Below are 17,500 nucleotides of genomic sequence, written 5' to 3'. Positions count from 1 at the left end.
CGTTTAAACTGGTAATAGGTCAGGCGACCACAGTTAACCATAAGCCTGTTGTTTATACATATGTATCCATGAAACTTATGATTGCTTCGCTCTCGATATCCAAGGGATGGGTTTAAACTCCAGCAAGTCTCTATCACTGTATCCAATATTTTGTCATTAATACCAACATTGATAAAACGAGAGTAAGCTTTTAAATTCTAGATAGTGCACAAATTTGAAGACAAATACAATTCCCCTCCCCCAAACAATATGTACCTACATAGAATTCTTGTACACGGTACATGAATAACTATATGAAATCATTTTCTTGGATGACTTTAAAATGTCTTAATTATCTATTGTTGCTGTAAAAAAAGCCATTTTCTGTTTATTGAAGCCCTTCTGTTTGTTTCGAGGTTAAATAAAGTCCACCCTTTCTATCGGTTGCGTATACATCCTTTCTATCGGTTGCGTATACGTCCTTTCTATCGGTTGCGTATACGTCCTTTCTATTGGTTGCGTATACGTCCTTTCTATTGGTTGCGTATACGTCCTTTCTATTGGTTGCGTATACATCCTTTCTATTGGTTGCGTATACATCCTTTCTATTGGTTGCGTATACATCCTTTCTATTGGTTGCGTATACGTCCTTTCTATTGGTTGCGTATACGTCCTTTCTATTGGTTGCGTATACATCCTTTCTATTGGTTGCGTACACATCCTTTCTATTGGTTGCGTATACATCCTTTCTATTGGTTGCGTATACGTTTGCTTTTATAAGAGAAAAGATAAGATTTCCCCGTGATGGGAATAGCCGAACATGTGAAAGTGGAAACGAGTACCGATCCTCGTTTTCACAGGAGTATAATGGGGAACTTTATTTTGGTTTTACATCTCATTCGCGAATTGTTCACACGTGTAGAAACGTTACCATCAGTAGGCGGAGTGCCACAAATATTGACATATGCTTGACACTCAACGCCGTAGAAGTGAGTGTTCTTTATCGTGCCTGCACTTACCGTAACACGAGACCTCCATTTTAAGGTCATATTCAAAAGATTCCTTACTCTCACTTCCGGCTGCGAAGTGAGTGTCCTGACCACTAGACTACCGCGTCCAGTACCATTAAAAGGTCAAAGTTCAAAGTGGATAAAAAGAGAAGTGACCAAGTGATTGTATTGTAAAGTTGTTAATATTTTATTTCGCTCTCCTCCTCCGCTAATGAAGGAAAGAAAAAATCACTTCCTTTTCTGTAAGTTCTCAATGATCGTCTTCTCTGGTCCTTCCGGTCTCGTTTTAAACATTCCACATAAACACACGCCAAAACTGCCTGTAACACCTGTACAGAAGAAGATACGTGTAATTATAAAAGTGTCTGAGTTTCATATCATATAACATTGTTCGTGAACTATATATTATCCGCCTTTCATGTAGTGCCCTACTGCACGTCTTTACAGAAGTTAGAGGTTAGTATAAAAATACATGTCGCCATCGTATAAGTCGAACTTAACAAGCCGATCAATATATTGTGTTATAGGTCAGAATACCCCCCAGCAAAAATGAATAATAACAATTCAAAGGTTAAACAATTTATTTACAATAATTTACAGAAAAAAATATATCAATGAAAAAATACCAACTTACAGGAATCAAAGTTCATAAAACAGTAACCGTCGTTTTTAAGGGCTGAGCAGAATTCAAACAGGCGAGTAAGACAGTTTGTAGTGCTGTTCATATCGGCCGTAATTTACGGTAAAGACCAGCCCCCATTAACTATGAATATCCAGTGTAATTCTACAAGGAGCTTCCAACCACAGAATCTATCATCTTATTTATACTAAAACACAATTCTAGAGTTCCATTCTACAAATTATACACAGGTTACTTATTTACGTTGTGACCTCTGACTTCGGAATGCTTGATAGCAAAATCACACTCTAGGAACAATGACTCCATCATGTGATTCTTTAATTCTTATTTGGGAATTTATGCAAAAAACGTAAGGAGGTTGTGATCCGTAAAAACAAGAATTGAATGCACAGTAACATTCAAATAAACATTAAAAAGCCTTCACCAAAAATGGAAAACGGAACTATTCATATCTAGTGATCAGTCATCCAAAACATTACTTTGTTTAACACCACTCTAATTCCATGCACAAATACTCCGAAGTTGAAATAAAAAACATGCTAGAGTTCCTCATTGACAATATCTTCATGGTCTTTGGTGATCAGGTCTTCCAACAGACTGTTGGAATTCCCATGGGCACGAATTGTGCTCCTTTGTTAGCTGACCTTTTTGTACATATACAATATGTATATGTAAAAATCTCTTGCTGTGGCCTTCAGTTCGACATTTACATATATCGACGACGTTTTATCTGTCAACAATAATAATTTGCATTAATATGTCGATTCAATATATCCCTGTGAGCTACTTAGATATTCTATTGAAAGTAGATATTAACGGCAACCTGACAACTCAACTGTATGACAAACGGGATGACTTCATCTTCTCCATCGTCAACTTCCCATATCTATGTAGTAATATCCCATTATCACCTGCAGATGGTGTTTCTATCTCTCAACTGATTCTATAAGAAACAGCTTGTTCTGCGTATGGTACTGTAAGTTTTTAATCAAGGTAAGCTACTGACAAACAAGTTGATGGTACAGGGGTTTCAACAGTCTCGATTTAAGTCAGCATTTCGCATATAACGATCTAGTTCGTCAATATAACCTGTCATTGGGTCAAATGCTGTCTGACGTGTTTCATACCGATTGTTAGGCCGTTCTTGGTACACTGATTTTGACTACGGATAACTCCGTTTACCTAATCAGGATATAAGGCTCACAGCGGGTGTGACCGGTTGACAGGAGATGCTTATTCCTCCTAGGCACCTGATCCCACCTCTGGTGTGTCCAGGGGTCCGTGTTTGCTCAACTATCTATTTTGTATTGCTTACAGGAGTTATGAGATTGATTGCTGTTCGTTATCTTCACCTTTCCTTTGTAAAGCTCACCAAAAAACACCAACAAAAAACTCATTCTCAATATCTAAATGGCGAGCTGATCACGAGTTACAATTTCCAAAACTCGGTTAGTTTGTAAAACAGTATTCCTCTACTGAGTATAGACTGTAATGGCGGTAGATCACGAAACCAAAACAATGTCAGCATCCAAGACAAGGCGGGTAGAATGACCTATTTCGGGTACATTGATCCCACCCGAAGGATAGGACTTACTGTAAACAAATTAAGAAGTCCTCTACCATCAGTCGCTGTGGATCAAGTTATAATTCTGAACAAAATTTGTAAATCAAGCGTTCTTTCTGGTGATAACACAGAATGACCTTGTGACCTCTGTTTCGGAAAATTAGGATATTTCAGACAGCATTTTCTTATTTTCATTCTGATTGAAAATGACATAAACGGCAGTGTTTTGATTAAACGTAAACAGGGTACTGTGGTCTCTTTTCTATAGGAATAAAACTTACATGAGTAAATAAATATTAATTAAAATGTCACAAAAGATTGAATTTTAATACGATTAAGCGGGCTACTGGTAATCGGTCGGAACGAATTGGCGGTTAACCGATTGGCAATGCCATCCATACTATTTCTATAAAGACCTTTTCATATTGAGTATGACCTCTTTGCACTGCAAATGTTACAATTATAGTGCATATATAAGAATCGTTTTACAAGTTTAAAAACTTGTACCATCTTATTTACATTATACTGAAATTTAGAATTAAAAACTTAGGTAATTACATGTATGTCTCCAAATTAGAATCATTGATAGGGATGGAGATCTGAAAGTGCATCTCTTTTTGTGAAATGTAACTTGGCCCCAAGACCATAAACTGAGAATATTTTGATTAGTTATATCTGAAAATTTATCTAGCACAGATGTTTGAAAAAGTGCAGGTTTATCGAAAATTGAGATGCAAACATATACTGCAAATTTAATTTGTTATGATTATTTCAAAAGTTAGCTGAATTTGAAATTTAGACTTAAGAATATTCTCAGATTATGGTCTTAAGGCCTGTAGTTTTTCTAGGTTGCATAACTTTTATTCGAGAATAGATACAAGATATAACTTTTATTTGTTAGATAATAACGAATCATTTGAAGCGAGTTAGCCAGGTTAAAAGGTTATGTTCTGTCTGCGGTATGTAAAGAAATCACAAAAAGCCACAAAATGCGCGGGTAGGGGGGGACTGGTACCGATTCAAAACTTTTACTTAGAAAATAAAACAATAACAAAATACAAACTCTTCCTATCATTACAAGTATATTGCAGTGTAATTGAAATATTTTGTTTGCTGTAAAACAATACAGAATAAATAGGTTATCTATAATGTCAAAATAGAAATCTGATCAACAGTGAAATTTACAAGGCGTGCACATTCTAGTGCACCATAAAAGGACAGAGCAGGTTATTTCTTATCCTATCGTCTTTTCTGTCACTAGTTACGTACAGTCAAGTGCACAGCATTTATGAATTTATAACCAATAAAGATCTATATTCATTCACATTATAATGGTCTCAATACCAGGGATTTTTTTTCGAATGTACTCCAAAGAAACAAAAACAGAATGACCATTTTCAAGGGAAGTGTGTGCAATTACAGGTACATAAACTTGGAAAAGAATGCAATATTTGTTTAGTACTATAAATATTCTCTGCCAGTTCAGAAAATTAGCCAAGAGAATTTCGTCTTTAAGCCCATCATCATGAACCTCGGTTACATGTTTTTTTTTATACATTAAAACAATATAAGTGAATAAGATCGGACAGCAGACATAGCCTATTTTAGCGGTTACATGTTCTGCCTTTAGTCAAACTAAAATACATACATACATCTAGTGTTCGTTAGGAAAGAAAAAGACGGCAATTTAGAAATACCTCTAATGCGCAGACTCCGACCGCAGACAGTATTAGGGTATCGGAATACTGGGAGACATATCTCCAGATCTTGTCCAGACAGCCCTGTCAAGAACAAATCAGGGCTTACAATATCATCAAAGAAATAGTGATAATACTCTCTACTTACCGGCAGAGGACAATTACTGAATCGATCTTTTAAATGTTTTTTTTCTTCTTAAATTTCTAGTGTATATGTACAGAGAAGATTACTTTCTCATAAAATTCTTGCATGTGCGATAAAAAATTACAGAAAATTACAGGTATGCTTACATAATTACCTAATCAATGTTCTGCGCGACATTTGAAATCGAAATTTGAATCTGTCCCTCTTTGTTTACTAATCTCTTACGAAATGGAGAGGGAGTGTACATAGTACTAATCCATGTTATATAATTCACCTCAAAATAATGGGTAAGCTCTCGCTGGATGGGATACTTTGCGCATGCACCGGGTTCATAAAATGTCGTCCTCGAAGCACTACTGCAACAGGCTAAAGGTGTCTGCAAGTTGCTTAGCAACACTGTCTGATTAAAGACTTTCAACGTAAAATCACGATTGAATCGAGAAAATTCAAAATCCCTCCCGCTATCTACGCCACAACAGGAAAACTACGGGAAAATAGAAAACAAACCATACATCCGACATATACATATAATACAAAGCACTGTATCAAAATCATTGCTTTCATTTTTGCTTCTAAGTATATTACCTGAAATAGACATAAGTAGGCAATGGGAATTCCCATAAAACATTATTTCAACAATTTACAACAAATCATTATTTGAATGCCCTGTCTGGAAATCATCTTTTTAAATACATCTATTTGTGACAGTGCATTTTATTAAAGCTATATATGCCATAATATTTGGATATTATCGTAAGAGTAAAAAACCTGTGTTTTATATCCAGCCAATATATTATACTCTTTATGATACAATTTAACTTAATCGGATTAAAAAGTAATCAAGTTACTTTCTTATTCAATTATGTATTCTCCGAATCAGATAGTGAACGCCCAATTTCGAAATATTCATGATCACGTGACGTTGCTCGTGGAATTTCGAAAGTTAACAATAATTAATATGCCGACGTGAAAACGTGGTCGGCCTGCAGGCTGTTAGCGGGACACATTCAGCGATAAAAGACAGTCGGACGGCAACAGGGTAGAGAGAACCACTTTGAACAATGGAGGGGGAGTTAAATCACCATTCAGTACGACTATATACTGTAAACGAAATCCTAACCTCATATGGTGTTTCTAATAATATTTTTATCGTGCGCTTGCGCACTTCCACCATTTCCATCATTTCTTCATAAATATGCATTAAAAATTCATCGTTTTCTCCTTACATTAAGTAAACCAATACTTCGTTAATACCGGTGTCGAAATTTTGTCAATTTGTATTTGATCTATTTTTCATAGTTAATCATACTGACACAATTTTTGTCTGGTTTTTGACATCGAATAAAATACTGGTTAATACGGCACATATACCTTTAAATACCAAACGATAACATACATGTATCTTACTTTGATATGAATTATTGATACATGTATGTTACTGTGATATAACATATTGTATATTTAATTGCTGTAGTAAAATTTAGAAATTCATTTCAAAATTAAGGATTATCTCCCTCATGCAAAGCTCTTATCCTTAGACGAATTTTACTCCAGTTTTTGACACTCTGGTTTTCCCTAAAATAGCTCTAGCAAGTTAATTGTTATTTCGGATTTCAAACATTTCGGTTGAGCATCACTGAAGAGACATTAATTGTCGAAATGCGCATCTGATCTAGTGCATCAAAATTGGTACCGTATAAGTTTTACATTGAGAACTTACTTTGATCATCACCAGGTTCCATGTGACGGATACAGAGTCCATAGCTACATCTCCTCTGTACTGAGTCTGTAGGGACATCTTCAGAGGACTTCTCAGCCATCCCTTCACCTGTAAAACAGCAAAACATTCACAAGAAAGCATTAAATCTACAACGATTCCAACTACACTGTGTATTCATTACTACTTAATATCTGAAACTATCCACTTCTCAAGTTCTCCAATGATTTTATAAAATTATTGACATTTCTTCTAGGTCAATAAGATGTTTCGGCTACTCGAGCAGTACAATACTCGCCTTGCTCCACGGGCTCTGTGAATATAGTACTTCGAGGGTAGCTAAAGCATCGTATTGATGGAGAAAGGATCGAGTGTTCTATCATATGATGGAATGATGGAGAAAAGATCCAATGTTCTATCATATGATGGAATGATGGAGAAAAGATCGGGTGTTCTATCATATGATGGAATGATGGAGAAAATATTGGGTGTTCTATCATATGATGGAATGATCTTTTGATTCATCACTATTTCATTTATACTTTCTACAAAAATCAATGATAGCATGATTGGTCATGAGTTATATCTTAACTACATTTGTAATTTTCTACTAAAGGTTTATATTGTGGGTGAAGGCGGGGTGGGGAGGAGGGCTACAACTCCTCAGGATCTCCGTAATGGTGAAGATTCGGGAGTGATTCACTACCGCAACATTTTCGATCATTCTAAACATTTGCTAACTTTCTGTACGTAAATAAAATGAACTTCTATGTTTCTTAGTCAATATATAAATTTATAACCTGCAACTTACGATTTGTGAGGCTCTATTCTACCCTTTTCAACAATTTCGATATGTTCCAATTTCTCGATTCATATTTGTGCGCCATGTTCAATGTACTGAAGTTTCCACTTCCGATTGTCAAGTTATTTGCATATGTCATATAAGGTAGTATTTACATCAATGGACGAGTACGGAGGAGAAAGCTATTTCGTCGGAATTGTAAAGGTTTAAAATATTAAGTTAACAAGAGGCCCATGGGCCTAGAATCGCTCTTCTGATACATTGAAGAACAGGCATAAATTCTCACTAACCAAGATAAACGTCAAATTCCAAAAGTAGGTCACAGTGACCTACTTTTTGGTCGACACACTCTGAAGACTCAAGCCCCATCAACTGACAAAGTTTGATGATTGTAAGTCAAATAGTATGTGAAATATTCAAATATAGCTGTCAAATTCCAAAAGTAGGTCACAGTGACCTACATTTTGGTCAACAAACTATGAAGACTCAAGATGCATCAAGTGACAAAGGTTGATGATCCTAGCTTTCATAGTGTCCAAAATCTGCATCTAAAATTGAAAATGTGAAATTCAAATGTCCGCAAAATTCAAAAAGTAGGTCACTGTGACCTACCTTTTTTATAAATATGTTTTGAGGCCTCTAGACGCATCAACTTACAAGGTTTGATGATTCTAAACCTCTCGGTATCTGAAATAACAACCTAAAATGTATTCATAAATGATTAGCCATAAAATTCAGAAAGTAGGTCATGGTGACATACTTTTCACATGACGCACTTTAAGGTCCCATGATCCATCAACTGACAACTTTTGATGATCATAGGCTCAAAAGTGTCCAAGATATGCATTAAAATCCATTTAATAATAATTACCTGCGACATTCAAAAAGTAGGTCACCATGACCTACTTTTGAGACAACATGATATTAGGTCCTAAGATGCATCAACTGACAAAATTTGATGATCCTAGTCCTTATACTAAGCAAAATATCAAAGTTTTAACAAAACAAAATTTAAGGTCAACTTTGAAGTGACCTTGAGACCACACCCTTTGCCCCAGGATGATGCCTTGAACAATTTTTATCTACAACCTATCATCATCCTTATGCATAAGTTTGGTGATAATTTGCCCAGTGGTTCTTGAGAAGAAGATTTTTTAGCAACCACTACTTTTGTTTGCATTTTCGTAATTATCTCCCCTTTTTAAAGGGTCACAACCCTAGTTTTGGTACAAGTAAAAGCCCTTGGGCCAAGGATACCCTGTGATAAATTTGACAAAAATTGGCCAAGGGGTTCTTGAGATATAGCCCTTTTTCCAAAAAGTTGACGCACACTGCACGCCACACATATGGCCATATGATTAGCCTTCGGCTCAGAAGAGCAGCAGGGTGTAAATTCTTTCGGCCACCATATGATTTTCCTTTCGTTGCCGGAATGGCTCGAATAACTACATTAATGTCGGAAATTTTTTACAGTATGCTACTAAGCTACGAAACTCTCATATGGTGTGATGTCATTTGTTTAATCTAAATTGTACATCTTCCAACTGACGATCGCCAGTCACTTGTTAAACCAATAAGTTAATCGGTCAGGCAAAGAAGTTCGAAAGGACAGGAAATCTGTTTCTGATCTCTGTTTGTCCATTTAGCGTTCAAAAGAATCGTTGTAACATTGTTGTCTACTCACTCTCCACAATGCCATTATTGTTTGTTTGTATAATTGCATTTATATATATGATTTCCAATGAGCCTGGAGCTCACGGCAATAAAGAATCTGAATCTGAAACATTTTCGCGCTGATCAATGTTTAGGTTTTTCAGTAGATCCACCTACGAGATCTCGCGAAAACAAGCATGGTGGAACAGACGAAGAATTTTGCATGCTTTTCATGATATTTAATGAAAAACACCTTCATTATACATGCCCAAGCACAAAGTCGGTACGTACACTCTTCTTGATGTAAACAACATTGGAGATAAACAGGGAGTTTATTACAGGTTATTCATAAAAATATTTAGCACCATTACTAAGGTTCTATGGAATTGTAACCTTCTCCCAAAACCGTCAGAATAAAAAATATTCGGAGAGGGCTACATTATTACAGCTAGGCAATAGTCTGCCCTATTTCCATTGGCTACGTAAGTCACGTGATTCTCGGTCTGATACTTTGTTTACGTAATGGAAAGGTTCATTGATTTAACTGATGATGAAATACAAAATGTATAATATGAACACAAAGAATATAGTTATTAATTAGAATATTGTCTATAAATTCTTTTAGACTAGTAGTGGATACAGTGACAAGTGTACGCAATCACACTATCCTATTAAACTGTTAAAAGTTCAAAGTCAATAAACCATGTACATCTAGTAAAAATGAAGGTGTATAACAAAACAACTATAGACTGTGTGTTCCCACGGCACAGTAGCTGTTTCGTTTGAACCTCGAACGGATCTGTTGGCATCGAAAAGATCCGTCCCCGGGTCAAATAAAACAGCCGTTGTCCTCTAACCCAGTTAATAACTGTATACTATTTTTTCTAGTTTGTTGGATCACAGCCATCGATATTATTTGATCATATAATAAATACCGTTTTCTGTGTACTTACAATATCGGCACGAAGTGCACACGTGATGATGAGGGCGGTTTGAGTAATCACAAGAATTCCCAAAACGACAATATTCTGTAATTTTAAAAAATTATTGATAATGTGTATGAGAGAGAGAGAGAGAGAGAGAGAGAGAGAGAGTACTTACACTAGCTAAAAGCCAAGTTTTGTTGCTACAGATACCAGAAATGCCAAATACAACCGGAAGTAGAATAGCAAACGTGATGACAAGAAAGACCAGAGCCATTCCATGGAGAACTTTTGTCGTATCATAGTCCTGAATAACAGCTCTAACATCATAACCTGTGTCTGGAAAATAAGACGCATTATGTACCTATATGATATATTCTTCAATATGATATGTCTACCACATCGAAACATTTATAGTGGGTGTAGATTTCTCTGAACGCGTAGTGGTATGATTAGCAAATCTTCATTATGCAATGTTCCACCATCTTCATGCAATAATCAAGTATTCACGTACATTGTAACATTGTATTGGGTTCTTACAATTTTCATCGTTAGATTTGTCATTAAATTGTATATATAGCTGTTTTATCAGCATGCATAAAATGATAAAAGCGTGAAATTTGAACAGGAATGACAATTTAACAGGAATGATGGACTGTTATTTTTGTCGGTAGTCTGGTTTGACTCACCACGGAAGATCTGTCCAAGATCCGTCACAACAGGGAATAAGTGAGAAAGCAGAATTCGCTTAATATACACCGTGTCAAACCGGAGAAACAAGCAAGCTGTACAGCAGGTCACCCCAATCACCTGTATCAACGAACATCAGTAGAACATGAAAAAATCACCTGTACCAACGAATAAATAGAACAGGTATAGAAACTATTCTCTTTAGAGAAGTGGACAGGATTAGCCTACATCGACTTCTCTTCGCAAACATTCATGTTTTGATTCTGGAAAACGTGTAAATGCCGGAATCGGTGACGGTTTATGATTCGACTGACATTTCAACCGCTGTTACTCAAATATACCTGTATTTACTAAACAGGCAATCATGTCCACACCTTCAACATTAATGCATGTATGTTAAAACTTATACGGTACCAATTTTGATGCACCAGATGCGCATTTCGACAAATAATGTTTCTTCAGTGATGCTCAAGCCGAAATTTTGGAAATTTGAAATAACAATAAACTTGTAAGAGCTAAAAGGAAAACTAGTGTGTCAAAAACTGGAGCCAAATTCGTCCAAGGATAAGAGCTATGCATGAGGGAGATAATCCTTATTTCTAAATGTTATCCCAGCAATTAAATATACATCCGTATTTTCAAGTTAGTAACGAAGTACTTAGCTACTGGGCTGTAGAGACCATCGGGGACTAACAGTCTACCAGCAGAGACCTCGACCCAAGGGTCGTAATGTAAAACTTATACGGTACCAATTTTGATGCACCAGATTTGCATTTCAACAAGTAATGTCTCTTCAGGATGCTCAAGCCGAAATTTTGGAAATTTGAAATAACAATAAACTTGTAAGAGCTAAAAGGAAAACTAGTGTGCCAAAAACTGGAGCCAAATTCGCCCAAGGACAAGAGCTATGCATGAGGGAGATAATCCTTATTTTTAAATGTTATCCCAGCAATTAAATATACATCCGTATTTTCAAGCTAGTAACGAAGTACTTAGCTACTGGGCTGTAGAGACCATCGGGGACTAACAGTCTACCAGTAGAGACCTCGACCCAAGGGTCGTAATGTAAAACTTATACGGTACCAATTTTGATGCACCAGATTTGCATTTCGACAAGTAATGTCTCTTCAGGATGCTCAAGCCGAAATTTTGGAAATTTGAAATAACAATAAACTTGTAAGAGCTAAAAGGAAAACTAGAGTGCCAAAAACTGTATCTGTCACGAGGAAATCAACACTTATGTTAATCCATTTTCACATGCCCCCAGTCCCGTGTTATTTTTGTTAGTGGTAGAAAAGATTCGAATATTTGAAGTCGGAAAATTTGGAAAAATTAGTAAACACGCATTTTGCTTATAGGGAATCTTTTTGACATTTCGTTTTTATTCAGACATGTTTTCCCATTGATATCAACAAGAATAATCTTTTTTTATTAAATTGAAATAGCTTTTCAAGAACCAAATTATACGTGTTTATTAATAAATTTCCAAATTATCCGACTTCGGATGTTCGAGGTTTTTCTTCCACCAATAGAGGTTAAACCACATCATTGAAATCCGTGACAGTAAACACTTGAAAATGGATAAACAGCGAGTGTTAATTTCCATATGACAAATGCATTCATTAATGTTAGAATTGTGGAAATATAACTTGTCTATTAGTAAATCCAGCCATATTTTAGTCGAAACGTCGGTCGAAGTGTGAACCGTCACCAGTTCCGGCATTTACACGTTTTCAAGAATCAAAACATGGAGGTTTGCAATGGATGTAGGCTATGTCTGTCAGCTTCTCCAAAGGGATAGTATAGAAACAAGGTGGATTATGTACAAAACGTTTATACAGATATTATGGATGGTTGTACTGTTTATCTGTGGAGTCTCTCACGGGTCGCGGTAGTCTAGGGGTTTCGGATTCTCGCTCCACAATAGGGAGGTTAATCCCGATACCTAATACATTTAACAATAGGTGGTGACTGTTCCTTCGCTAAGCGACCAGCAGCCACGAGTTTTTCAGAAATGACCTGATAAACGAAGGTCCCATGTCACGGTGGGCGTTGTCTTGATAAAGAAGACTCGTTGCTTCCGTCATAAGCGAGCGATATTTACTGGTCAACATTTATGATTCTTCAACTAAAGCTGGCATGGAGGTCATAAAACTTTTACCTCATACTCATCCATGTTTGTATTGAGTACAACTCTGAACAAGCCCCAAAGCATACTCAAAAAATCTTAAGCATGTAGTCCATTTGAGTATGAGAATGACTTTATAAAAGTTTTATAACTTTCACTTTTGAGTATGAATACGATTTAGAGTTCGAGTTTGAGTAAGAAACGTGCTCAACAAAGTTTTATAGCCTCCAGGCCTGGTCACCTCAACAACAACTAACTGGTGATTTTATATAATTCTAGATATAACATTTTGAAAAAGAATAAAATAGACCTTGTAAACTTTCATGTCATTTCTATCATTCAGTTTGTAATAAAAAAAAAATCACCGCTGTTTTGTGATTCTTGATTCAACATAAAAATAAAATTCCCCTTTCTTTCATTTCGTTAGCACAATACGAAAATAGAATTTTGTTTAATTATCAGAATAATAAATCTACACTTACCGCCTGCAATGAGTTGAGAATAATTAAAGCACATTGTACACATTTAGTTGATTGAGGAACAGATCCCGTTTCCTTTGTAAAATATTTTGATTTAATGGGCTTTTTGACCACCGTGGACATTTTCTCATACCCTTTATACAATCCATCCACTACAGACTGGGGTAAATCAAAAACCAAATGCACAAATTTTATAGAATTTTCGCCGTGACAACTTAATCACTTGTGAGTTGGTCATCATAGGTATACAACTGTAGGTGTAGTTTGCTACATGAATCAAACATCCCCCAGGCGAAATAGAAAATTGATATGTAATTTGATAATTCATCTCAGTCATTGGTGCATACATGTAGTTTAATCATCGAAGTTTTCCGTCGATTTACCGTCATTAGTTTATCTCTAAACTTTTCATTTTTCAAAGTTCCCCATCGGACCATACCCAATCATATTTGGAGAAAGTGATGCGATGAATTTAAGGGTATTCATTGGTGATGTTGCATAATTATTGCTTTAATACGAAAATCAATAGCTGCAGACTGTATGAGTTTTCAAAAGTGATGTATAGCAATGTAGCAATATCAATATGTATATAAAACCCACTGATCACATGCTTTTAAAATGTCTTTGTGGTAAGATTGAAGGGGGAAAAGTAGCAGGATAACCTCTATGGGATCAATCCAGTTAAAAGCAGATCTCCTTTAAAAGTCACACCGGAGAAGTGTAACGGCCCGAGAAGACACCCCCCCCCCCCTTTGGAAAAAGTGGACATATCTGAGATTCTGATATATATAAAAGAAATAAACCGTGAAATTAATCAAATGTCATCGATCTGTAGGATTTTGGTAACTTGTTACGTCATTCTCGTCTTGCATATTGATCAGAAACGAAGGAATTAATTGTCACGCTGAGAGCCACGGTTGAAAGGGGAGAGAGCGTAATACTACGTTTCAGCCGTGGCTTGCGACGATGATGAAGACGTCACCGTTGCCAGTGTAGGGATGCAAAATTTAGATCTAGAGATGGTCGGGCTTACGGCCTTTGAGCAGGGAGGGATCTTTATCGTGTCACACCTGCTGTGACACGGGGCCTCGGTTTTTGCGGTCTCATCTGAAGGACCCCCCCCCCCCTATCTACTTGCCTCTTACGACAAGATACGGGAAAACCTGGTCTCAAGATCATAAACTGAGAATAGACTTAAGTCAAAATTTTGATAACTTATATTTTAGGATTTTGCCTAGCAGATGTTTAAAAAAACTGCAGGTTAATAAAAAAAATTTAAATGCAAACAAATACTGAAATTTTTATTCGTTTATAAAAATTATTTCAAACGTAAGTTGGAAATTTATTACTTGTAAGTGTATTTTACACGAACTTGACATTAATTCCATTTTTGGTAATCGTACTTATACTCCAAATGCCCTTTCAAAAGATGAAATTCTTTAAAACCATGCTTCAGTTTTAGACACATCTCATATCCCAGTCAATAGGACGAATGAATAGGAGTTACCGTTCCTATACTGGATTCCTAAACTTCATAAAAACCCTTACAACGACAGATACATTGCTGGAACAGTTAATGTTCTACCTGCAAGCATCTGACTTTGCTCCTCACCAACATCTTAACAGCTGTGAAGGAGAAACTGTGCCATTACATATACCAGAAGAGGTGTAAATCAAAATTAATGTGGATTCTAAAATATTCTAAAGAACTTTTAGTGAACTTGAAATTGCAAAACTAAGTCGTTAAAACAGGTAGTGACAGTTCCATCGCCAACCGCTTTACATCAGGTCCTCGGGGATGACCTTAAAAACGGATGTCCCGTGTCACAGTAGGTGTGACACGCTAAAGAACCCTTACTGCTAAATGGCCGTAAGTGCCTAGCAAAGGCCGAAATTTGAAGTCCTTCACCGGTCTTGGTGACGTCTCCATATGAGTGTCAAATTCTCAAGAGAGACGTTAAACAAGATACAATCATGAAATCGCAAATCTGTTCTCAAATCAACATCAAAACGTATGACTTTTCAACACTTTACACGACCATTCCTCACGATAAATTAAAGACTAGACCTTTTGACATCATAGACAGTTGCTTCTTCAACAAAAATCTAGTGGTTAGTCATCCACAAAATTAGTTTGTTAAACACCACTCTTATTCCACGCACAAGTACTCTGAAGTTGAAACTAAAAATATGCTGGAGTTCCTCATTGAAATATCTTTGTAGTCTTAAGTGATCAAGTCTTCCAACAGTCTGTTGGAATTCCCATAAGCACAAATTCTGTTCCTTTGTTAGATGATCAGTTTTCATATTCATATGAAGCAGAAGTTATTCAAAAACTTCTACGTGAGAAGAAAAAAAATTCTTGCTGTGGCCTTCAATGCCATATCTAAATATATCGACGACGTTTTATCTGTTAACAATAATAATTTTCATTCATATATGGATTTGATATATTCCCGTGAACTCAGATAAAAGGGGTATCCACTTCTGCTCCATACTTAGATATTTTATTGAAAATGGATATTAACGGCAAACTAATAAATCAACTTTATGATAAACGGGGTGGTTTCAGCTTTTCCATCGTAAACTTCCCATATCTATGTAGCAAAATTCCATTATCACCTGCATATGGTGTTTATATATCTCGACTGGTTCGATAAGCAAGAGTTTCTTCTACGTATGATCAGTTTTTAAATCGAGACAGACTACTGACAAACAAGTTGATGGTGCAGGGGTTTCAAAAGCTTCGTTTAAAGTCAGCATTTTGCAAATTCTATGGTCTTTATAACAATCTAGTTTGCCAATGCAACCTATCATTGGGTCAAATGCTATCTGACGTGTTTCATACCGATTGTTAGACCGTTCTTGGTACACTCATTTTGACTACGGATAACTCCGTTTGTCTGATCAAGATATAGGGCTCATGGCAGGTGTCAGTGATCGGTCAACAGGGGATGCTTACTCCTCTTAGGCACCTGATCCTACCTCTGGTGTGTCCAGGGGTCCGTGTTTCCCCAACTATCTATTTTGTATTGCTTATAGGAGTTATGAGATTGATCACTGTTCGTTATCTTCACCTTTCACTTAAGTCTATTCTCAGTTTATGGTCTCGAGTCCGGAAGAGTTGTCGCTTGTTGTAGCATCCCAATTTTTAAAATAAATGCTGTACTTTTAAATGTCTTAACAAAAGGAATGCTAAGTTGACATATACTTCATTGAGAATCGTACCTTTGAAGTGTTTATAGAATAACTGAAATTTCAAACAGGGTGTCATTTTGTTGCATTTCATCGATTAGCAAAACTTTAAACAAGTTGAATGCAAGGTTGGTTGTTTCTTTTACGTCCTATCGAAAATTGTTCCCTCATATTGAGACGTCACCAGTTGTAGGTGAAATGCCACTTTAGACCTATGCTTTAAGCTTACGGCCGTAACAGTGAGGGTTCTTTAACGTGCTAACGACTGCCGTATCATGGGACCTACGATTTTAAGGTCCTATCCGAAAGACCAGTGATTCTCACTTCCAAATGCCGAGCGTTTGGCGGAGGAGCAATCAATATCTACGCTTGCGTTGGGCTCAAACTCACAACCTCCTAGCCACGACGCTAGGAATGGATTAAAACTTTTAAGGACGATTATAGATTTATTGATATGTAAATACCAATAATGATACCGGTATGAAATTTTTTACCGGTAATTTTAAAACAAGCCCTCGGTACGGTATTGCTTCTGAGTACCGGTTAAAACATTTTTGTTATATAATATTTTGTGTGTATGTGTGGTTTTCTTTTTTACCATTATATAGCATAATAGATTTGGATATTTAACAAGAGGCCCATGGGTCACATCGCTCACCTGAGTCACCTTGGCTCATATTTAAAGATTTTCCCTATATATTCGCATCTAAAACTTTGATCCCTATTGTGACCCCAACCTACTCCCAGGGGCCATGATTTTTTCAAAATTGAATCTGGATTAGATCAGGAAGCTTTCATGTGAATGTAAACTTTTCTGGCCAACTGATTTTTCTGAAGATTTTTGCTATATATTTGTATGTAAAAATTGATCCCCTATT

General features: G+C 36.3%; 1 protein-coding gene across 1 annotated transcript; it reads right to left on the bottom strand.

Annotated features, from left to right (window-relative positions):
• Window positions 1-1,152: 1,152 nt before the first annotated feature.
• On the bottom strand, window positions 1,153-12,996 carry LOC125679803 (tetraspanin-18-like). Its single transcript, XM_048919264.2, has 8 exons — window positions 12,982-12,996; window positions 10,820-10,940; window positions 10,309-10,469; window positions 10,161-10,235; window positions 6,756-6,863; window positions 5,310-5,519; window positions 4,891-4,974; window positions 1,153-1,318 (listed from the first exon to the last, which is right to left on the bottom strand). The coding sequence occupies exons 1-8, from the start codon at window positions 12,994-12,996 to the stop codon at window positions 1,169-1,171; spliced, it is 924 nt and encodes a 307-aa protein (XP_048775221.2). The 3' UTR covers window positions 1,153-1,168.
• Between the last annotated feature and the right edge of the window lie 4,504 nt (window positions 12,997-17,500).

This window comes from Ostrea edulis, chromosome 2 (genome assembly GCF_947568905.1).
Source record: "Ostrea edulis chromosome 2, xbOstEdul1.1, whole genome shotgun sequence".
NCBI lineage: Eukaryota > Metazoa > Mollusca > Bivalvia > Ostreida > Ostreidae > Ostrea > Ostrea edulis.
This window is presented reverse-complemented; position numbering and strand designations above follow the sequence as displayed.